This window comes from Leptonychotes weddellii, chromosome 16 (genome assembly GCF_054177405.1).
Source record: "Leptonychotes weddellii isolate Sample4059 chromosome 16, ASM5417740v2, whole genome shotgun sequence".
In the NCBI taxonomy this organism is placed as follows: Eukaryota; Metazoa; Chordata; class Mammalia; order Carnivora; family Phocidae; genus Leptonychotes; species Leptonychotes weddellii.
The window spans coordinates 25,397,444-25,406,401 of record NC_138384.1 but is presented as its reverse complement, the minus strand read 5'-3'; the positions used below and the strand labels follow the sequence as shown (position 1 = coordinate 25,406,401).

Genomic DNA, 8,958 nt, shown 5'->3' with positions numbered 1-8,958 from the left:
CTCTCTTTTTTTTAATAAAGATTTTATTTATTTATTTGATAGAGATAGAGGGAGAGCACAAGCAGGTGGAGTGGCAGGCAGAGGGAGAGGGAGAAGCAGGCTCCATGCTGAGCAAGGAGCCCGACGTGGGGCTCGATCCCTGGACCCTGGGATCATGACCTGAGCCGAAGGCAGCTGCTTAATCGACTGAGCCACCCAGGCGTCCCTCCCTATCTCTTTATTCACCCTTCTACCCTTCCCTTGTTTAACTGGGTCTAGGCCTCCCTGGCCCCCAGGGAGAGGTAGGCCACAGGTCAAAGGCAAATAAGTAACTAAAAATTAATAAAATTAAGTTTTGGGGGCACCTGGTAGCTCAATCGGTTAAGCATCCGACTCTTGGTTTTTGGCTCAGGTCATGATCTCAGGGTCATGAGATCGAGCCCTGTGTCAGGCTCCTTGCTCAGTGCGGAGTCTGCTTGCTCGCCCTCTGCCCCCCCCCCACCCTCGCCAAACAAAGAAATAAAATCTTTTTTAAAAAAATTAGGTTTTAACTTTGGGCCAGCCAAGGGCCTAAGCTCTTGACATTGAATATTGACACAACTGGACAACCAGCCTCTTCATGCCCCTTCCCCCAAGGGCACAGCTCCCCTGGGGCCCAGTCCCTCAGCTACCTGGAATTCTCAAGTAACCAAAATGTCCCTCTCCCTGATTTGCCCAATTCCAGGGACTTTGCTCTACCTGGGTAAGAAGTAGAGAAAAATTACATTAGTCAAGAACATTGATTTTTTTTTTCCCCAAAAAACAAATACTCTGCAAAACCCCAGGTTTTGAACCAGGTGAAAGCAGGGCTGCCCTGGTTGAGCTGGCGGGTGGAGAACGGAGCCCTGTCTGCTCCCCTCCTGCCCACCAGAGATGCTCAGGCTGCGTGGGGCATGGTTGGAACACAGGCCCTGACGGCCGTCGTCCCCCAGACTGTGTGCACACTGTGTCTAGTGTCCCGCTTCTCCTGAGCAGGCTGAGGGCTGAGCTGCTGTCCCGGTGCCTCAAAGCCGCCCCCCCTGTCCCCTCACAGGCTGACGCCAAGATGGTGTGTGACGTGGTGAGTCGGATGGAAGACACCGAGCCCTTCTCCGCCGAACTGCTTTCCGCCATGATGCGGCTCTGGGGCGACTCAGGAATCCAGGAGTGCTTCAACAGGTCTCGGGAGTATCAGCTCAACGATTCTGCCAAATAGTGAGTGTCTCAGGGCTGGGGCGGCCGCCAGCAGGGCACGGAGGCCAGCGTGGAGGGGGCGGGCGCGCAGGGAGGGGTCCTCGGCTGAGGTCAGAACTGCCACGGGCGGCAGGAAAGGTGTCGGGAAGGAGAGCGGAAGGGCTTCTCCTAGCACCCCCTGGGTAAGGACGGGGCCTGGGAGCCGGAGCCCACAAGAGACAGCTAACAGTAGGGCTCCCAGAGCACGGGGCCCGTCCCCACCTTGCCCTGGACTGGGCCTGGCACCCCAGAATGAGGGTCTTTAGTCTAACAGCTTTTTCCCTCTGGAGAAGCCCTGACCCCACAAGTACAAATCAAGAGCCACATAGGCAGAAAATAGTCGACATGATGCCATTTTTGTTTCATTTTAGAGGAAACACACGTTCTATTCCTCTATCTTGGAATATTTTAAATAAGACTAAGGAAATAAGGAGATAATAGAACGTATCCTTTGATAGTGCGTTATAACCAAATACGGGGAAGGAAAGGAGAGAGGAGAGGAGGAGGAGTGAAGGTGAGGGAAGAGGCTCGGTGGAAGCCAGAGAGGGCTGAAAGGGGGACAAAGGGAGAGGCAGGGGGGCGCCTGGGTGGCTCAGTCGTTAAGCGTCTGCCTTCGGCTCAGGTCATGATCCCAGGGTCCTGGGATCGAGCCCCGCATCGGGCTCCCTGCTCCGCGGGAAGCCTGCTTCTCCCTCTCCCACTCCCCCTGCTTGTGTTCCCTCTCTCGCTGTCTCTCTCTCTGCCAAATAAATAAATAAAATCTTTAAAAAAAAAAAAAAAGGGAGAGGCAGGGAAGGTGGCCCGTGGGTGCTCTTCCCGTGACACCAGCTCGTCACTTCAGGCGTCCTTAAGGTTACATGCCCTTGTTCCCTAGATCGGGGTTCCACGCCCCTGGGAATGGTCCGCGCTGGCTGCGCACATGTCTTCTGTCCCGGAGACGTTGGGACCACACCCCACTTTTACAGTCTTGTGCCCGGGTTGTCAGTGGGAGCCTCTGGGCTTAAACCCACAGTCTTAGGATGTGTGTGCTCCACCACCGACCTGATTCAGCCGTCCTCACCCCTGCTGCTCTGCGGGGACCACTCTGCCCCCAGGAGACATTTGGCAAAGTCTGGAAACATGCTTGATTGTCCCAGCTCGGGTGGTGGCGCTGGCATCTAGTGGACAGAGGCCAGGGGTGCTGCTGAATGTCCTACAGTGCGTAAGATGGCCCTCCGTAACAAGGAATCATCTGGGCCAAAATGTCAGTAGTGTTGAGCCCGAGAAACCCTGGCCTACACCCTGGTGGTGTAGCAGGGGCGAGGGCCCAGAAAACGGCACTTGCTCATGGACGTTGGGCCATTTCCCTTGGCCACGATGACAGCTACCAAACTAGGGACTTGAGTTAGGCCAGAGCATCTTTCCATTCTGTACACCTAGACTGTCTAGCTGGTGAGCCCTAGGTCCCAGGAGTCCCAGGTGGTAGTGAGCCGGGCCCCGGGCCCTGATGAGCCACCTGGGACACCTCAGTGGGCAGGGGTGTGAGCCCGGGGGGGTTGTGCCCATAGCGGCCGGTGCACGCTCAAATCACTCCTCCAACGGACCCAGGTCGTCCCCTGGAGCTGTTTGGGTGGGGACCGGCCTCCCTACCCCTGCTGGGCCCCAGTCCAGGGCCTTCCCATCCCCTCAATCCCCTCGAGCCATCAAATTGTGCTCTCCAGTTAAATTGTTGTCCATTTAATTATAACATGAATACATTGCAAAAAAAAATTTTTAACACTCCAGAGAGGTATAAAATTAATAGTAAACTCCTTCTCCCAGGGCTGTCCCCCTCCAACTTCTAACTATTTCCATTTCTCTGTCCCAGTGTTGTCCAGGAAAACCTGACCCTCCAACCTGCCATAGTATTTAGTGGCCTCCAGGATGGACTCGGAGGAGTTCAGCTCACCTGCCCGCCTCCCATGTCTCTGCCCACTTCCACGACCAGTTTCTTGCTAATTAGGGAATTACTTGTGGTTCTTCTGGTGGTTACCTTTATAACTTTCTTTTTTTTTTTTTTAAGATTTTATTTATTTATTTATTTTATTTATTTACTTGACAGAGCGAGAGAGGGAACACAAGCAGGGGGAGTGGGAGAGGGAGAAGCAGGCTTCCCACTGAGCAGGGAGCCCGATGTGGGGCTCGATCCCAGGACCCCGAGATCATGACCTGAGCCGAAGGCAGACGCTTAATGACTGAGCCACCCAGGCACCCCCCCTTTGTAACTTTCAATAAGAAATTTGAGTCAATATTTGTCAACTCCCCACCAAGTCAGCTGAGGAAACCCAGCTCCTCTCTGTGTGTTTGTCTCTGGAACAGGGTCCCGGGGCAGGCAAGGGCGGAACCCACAGCAGTCAGTTAAAGAAGGACCTTAAACCCTTCCTGCTCCAGGGTGGCCTTGCGATCCTGGTTTTTGCAGCCAGATCCCCTTTTCTGACAGAATCCTGGGTGCCATATACAAAATAGTTAACAGTGGATTTGTTGTGACAGAGAGAGTGAGCCCCATAGGGCTGTCTCGGGGCCCAATTCTAGGGGGATGGTGTGAGTCGCTCCCAAAGGCCCAGAGCCCTTCACCAAGTCCCCCAGCCCGATCCTCTCACTTGACAGGTAAGGACACCAGGGCCCCGAGGGGACAGGGAGGTGGCCAGTGCTGCCAGGCTCCCTGCACCCAGGCCTCTATGGACAGGGTTGGCTGTCTCCTCACTCTTCTGGATGATGCTGAGACAAGCCCCAGGCTCCCAGAAACCTGAGCACGTCCAAGCCGGGGGTTCACAAGCTAGTTCATGGTCTGGTTAGGACTGTTTTTTCTCCTGCCCTCTCTCTGGAGCCCACCCCTCAAGGCTTTGTTCCTGCACCCCACTGAGACTGCTCAGGCTCTCGACCCCTCCTTGCAGCACCCCCATGCACACACCCCTCCCCACTTCCTGCCTGTGCCCTCTCTGGAGCCCTTGAACCTCTTCCAGTCCATGCTGAGGGCCTGGGTGAGCTTCTCCAGCCTCGTCGCCCTCAATTCCTCACACACCCGGACAACTCTCACTTGTCTGGGGCCAGCCCCGCCCTCCCTCCTGAGTTCTGCCTCCTCCGGGTCCATTTGGACATCTCAGCACATCTCAAATTAATACATGCCACCTGACTCCCGGCTCCCACCCTCCCCCAAACCTGCTCTGCCCCCGCTCTTCCTCCCACTAAGAGCAGCTTCATTATACACACGAGGAGGTGGCTTTAATGGGCTCTGCCTCCCACATCCCGCCTCCCCCGGCCCCCAGCACAGCTGCCCGTGTGGTGCGCCCTGACCTGCCGTTGCCTCTCCCCTGCAGGGGTGCAGCAACCTCCCAGCAGGTGTCCCTACTCCCCCCTCGGGTCTGTTCTCCTTACAGCAGCAGAGTCCTTGGTCCCACACTCTTCATCAGAACCTTCCAGAAGCTTCCCATCTCACTCAGCGTGAAAGCCCAAGTGCCTACAAGCTGCGCCCCACCCTTGCCTCCATCTCCCCACTCCAGTCCCACGGCTCCCTCCTCCTGCCACGGACGGGTGCTTCCCGCCACGCCACCCCTGTCCCGGGCCTGCGTCCCGGGCTCCCCCACCACCGCAGGATGGCCTCCGCACCCGCAAGGAGAGAAGCTCCACCCCAGCCCCCCTCAGCCTCCACTCCAATGTCATCCTGCCCTCCCCAGCTCCCCTCTGTCCAAGAGCAACACTCCTCAGGCCTCCTCCTTACCAACTGCCTCAGTCTTTCCTCCTGACGTGTTCTAGAGATTACTTAACTGTTAATTGTCTCGCACACACACGCACACACACAAATGTAGGCTCTGGAGAGGTAGGGACAGTATCGATCGTGTTCGATCCCAGCGCCCGGGACAATGGGGAGGTTGTACACCCAGTAAGTGCCCCTCCACTTGCTCACCCTCCCCTCCCTTGGCCATGTCCCTGTGTGAGGCTCAGCCAGAACAGGGAGACAGAGGGCCAGATTTTCTGTCTAAAGGAGGTTTCCCCAGCTGGGATCAGGTTGGGGTGGGGGGAGGCCAAGACCAGAGGCTCCCCAGTCCTGGTGTCCAGCTGGAGACAACAGAACGAAGGTCATTTCAAAACCAGCAGGGCTCCTAAGCAGAGGCAGTGGGAGGGGGTTGCGAGGGGTCACGCCCAGAGGGGTTAGGAGGATTGGGAAGGGCTGGGAGGGGCTCCTCCAGGCTGAGCCCAGAGCCCAGACACTCCCAGGGGCCTGGCCAGGAGACGCTGAGGCAGCCAGAGACCCCGGGTCCACTCTGCTGCCTCCGCTCCCCTCCTTCCTCAGAGGAGAGGAGACCTGGAGGCCTGTGTAAGAGCACGGTATCTGGAGTCCGGCACACCCAGGCTCAAATCTTAGCAGTGTCTCTTTTCTAGCAGTGTGACTTCAAGCTTATGCCTCCTGCCCCTGGGAATCCCTCAATCGGTCTTATTTTTTTAGGGAAAATCCTCACAAGGATTTGAGGTGGGCCTGGATTATTGGTTTACCAGTGGAAACCCTCATTGGTGAACATGTCCCCTGCCCTCCAGCCCCACGACATCCTCAAGCTGAGGAACCGACCCCCACATGTCCCAGGGCTAGTGCTAACGAAGGGCAGCTGCTCCACATGCAACCTGGGACCCCACACTGTCCTGGGGCTTGGACCCTCGGGGCTCCTGTCCTGTGGGCTGTGTGTGGTAGAACCCCGCACGAGGGGTAGGAGGCCCAGCCAGCCCTGTGGGTCACCGAAACCTCCTTCAGCCCTGGTCCACCTCCCTCCTTCCTGGTTTTCCAGATCCCACCCTCACTTTGGGTTCAGACCTAACCCATACAGACCCCCAAAGCCCTTCCTGGGGTGCCTGGCCTGGATGGGTAAAGTGCAAGGACATAGTCATCAGCCAGTGCTGATGTGAAAAGAGAGCCCTGATGCCAAAGACATGGGTCCCAGCCCCTGCCTGGCCTCACCTCTGAGCCTCTCTTCCAAGGGCATCAGATGGGAAGATGGGGCCAACGCCCTGGTAGACTCAGCAAGTCTGGAAAGACGGGCAGATGCCCAGAGGCCTCCGGGAAGCACCGGAGAGTACTGTTAAGGGGTGGACCAGATGTCTAGGTTCGAGCCCCGGCTCATAGTGGGCCAAGGTCCTTACCATTGTTGCCCCTCAGTTGTCTAATCTATAAAACGGTACATATAATTCAAGACAATTAAGGTCGAAACATGATCACACATGCCAAGAGTCGAATGTAACCATTGGCCCCTACTATTTTAAGATGAAGACATGGCACAGCAGCATTACAAACATGTTAGTCTCGTATAAGAGTTTGACCTTCTCTAAATGCACCGCCCCTGGAACTGTGCACACGGCCCTTGGTCCGGGTTAGAGGCTCTTTGAGAATGTGCGGGCAGGACATAGGCTTCTGCTCCTCAGTCCGCGCCCCCCGCTCTCTGCCCCCAACTCCGGAGGGTGGATGAGGTGGCGCCGTCACTTCCCCAGGTCGGCCCCCAGGGGGCGCTGCCCGGGGCCGGGCTGGCTTGTTCCAGGGCCCCTGTGTGTTGCCCTCCCCAGCTACCTGGACAGCCTGGATCGGATTGGGGCCGCCGACTACCAGCCCACCGAGCAGGATATCCTCCGAACCAGGGTCAAAACCACTGGCATCGTAGAAACCCACTTCACATTCAAGAACCTCCACTTCAGGTGAGGCCCGGGGAGCCTCCCGTACCCTGGCGAGGGCACTGTGACAGATGGGAGACACCAGCCTCTCGGCCTCATCTTGTCTGCCTTGGGGAGCTCTCCAGTTGGGACAGGCAGTTAGATACAAGAAGGGACCTGTCTGTGTGTCTGTTTTCCACCAAGTTCAGGGGCCAGGACGACCAAGGAGTCTTCCTGGAAGAGGCATCCTGAAGTGGGTCTCCAAGGAACAGGGAGGATTTGAGTGGACAAAGGAGGGGAGTCCTGTCCCTGGGTGACTTCTGAGGAGGAGGAGGGCAAATCCCCCAGTGGTCCCCTGAAGGCCTCCTTGTGGGCGGGGGAGGGAATGAGGATGGATAAGCCCAAGCAGTGTCTGTGAGACCCCAAGGCCCCAGATAATCTCAGAGCTGGAAGGGGCTTAGAGATCAGCTGACCCACCGCCTCTAGGTACATGTGGGGAAACTGAGGCCTGGGAGGAGCCAGGCTATCCCCAAGCACAGAACACAGCTCAAGTCCGGGAGCTCAGAACACCTCAGAACAGAAGCCTGAGGCAAGAAGCTGGACTTCTCATGCCCTCCTGGCGAGTTGTGTCCCCTCCTGGGCTAACCTCCCTGTATTGAGGCCTGAGAGTCCCTGTCCTGCCCCCGCCTACCTTCCAGATGTGGTTTCTGGGTGTCCGCGGAGCAAAAGGAGAGGCCAGGAGGGCAGGGACCATAGGTCGGTAGACCTGTGTAAGGCCCTGCTTTGTGGCCCCCTGCCCTGCCTGGGAGGGCTGGATCCCACACGGCCTTCCTAGCCCCGGCCTGCTCTCACACAGACTGAGGGGGCTCAGGGTCTCTCTCGGGGGCCCTAGACCCAGCAGGCAGCCCTGGACTCAAGAGCCTCCCCTGAACCTAGGGAGTGCAGCAATGGGCTGAGCGGCCGCACAAGGTGTCTCTTGCCTTCTGGCCTCCTCAGTGTCTCCAGCCTGCACCTCTGGACACGAGGGGACCCAGCAGGCAGAGTGTGAGAATAAGCATTGTGGAGGGTCACAGAGGCCAGGGGCCATGCCCCTGTATTTCAGATGCGGAAGCAGGACCCATGGGAGGCGGCGGTAGGACGGGAACCTGACTTGCTTCCTTGCCCGGAGCTTACTGGCCTCTGCCCACAGTGGTTCTCCTGTCGGGAGGACCTGGGGTCCCTGTGCACACTGGGTCAGAGCCTAGGCCCACGAGGCTGTGGGTCTTTGCTCAGGGCATGAGGGTAGGAGACCGACCTCTTACCTCCAGGACGTGGTCCCACCTGCCCATGGTCTCCTCTCACAGCCCTCATGTCCCCTGGGGGGTGGTGTCTGGAGGGGGAGAATCAGGGAGCCATCTGCCGGGGAGGGGTGGCACGGAGCAGAGGTGAGGCTTTGAAGACAGATCCGGGTCAGACCCTCACTCTACCATACCAGCCCTTGCCAGGACCACGGGCCCTTCACGCCTTGGTGTCTCCCATTCCCTCCACGTAACGGCTGCCGGCCCCGGCCCACCCAACACCCCCCAGGCCGGTCCGGGATTTGCCCAGACCACAGACGTGACCAGACACACACAGAAGGCCAGGAACAGGATGTGCATGCTGCCCCGAGAGGAGGCGTTTACCGGGGACCAGCCGAGGCGCCCCCTTTGTAAGATTCTCGAGCTGCAAGGGCAGGTCTCTGAGCCCCGGCATGTGAGCGCAGCCCGGTCATGGGGCAGATAGCAGCGGTCCTCCCGTTGGCACCTGCAGCGGGACTCCCCGGGAGGCTCGGGGCTTGACCAGGCACCCCCACACCCGCCTGGGCCCCACCGCCCGCCCCTCACAGCTTCCCTGTCTCCCCTCACCAGGCTGTTCGACGTCGGGGGTCAGCGATCTGAACGCAAGAAGTGGATCCACTGCTTTGAGGACGTCACAGCCATTATCTTCTGCGTCGCGCTCAGCGGCTACGACCAGGTGCTCCATGAAGACGAGACCACGGTGAGTGGCCCTGGGCCCGCCCGGCCTGTGGTGGCATGGAGGGACTCGGCCTCGGTGGCCCCG

General features: G+C 58.2%; 1 protein-coding gene across 2 annotated transcripts in view; it reads left to right on the top strand.

The window, feature by feature from the left end:
• The window catches only part of GNAO1 (G protein subunit alpha o1), a 171,828-nt gene that overhangs the window by 144,785 nt on the left and 18,085 nt on the right, over window positions 1-8,958 (top strand). For both annotated transcript variants that reach the window (XM_081806576.1, XM_081806577.1), the window contains exons 4-6: window positions 1,052-1,212; window positions 6,796-6,924; window positions 8,766-8,895. In XM_081806576.1, the coding sequence (XP_081662702.1) occupies window positions 1,052-1,212; window positions 6,796-6,924; window positions 8,766-8,895 (420 nt within the window). The remainder of the gene's footprint in view (window positions 1-1,051; window positions 1,213-6,795; window positions 6,925-8,765; window positions 8,896-8,958) is intronic.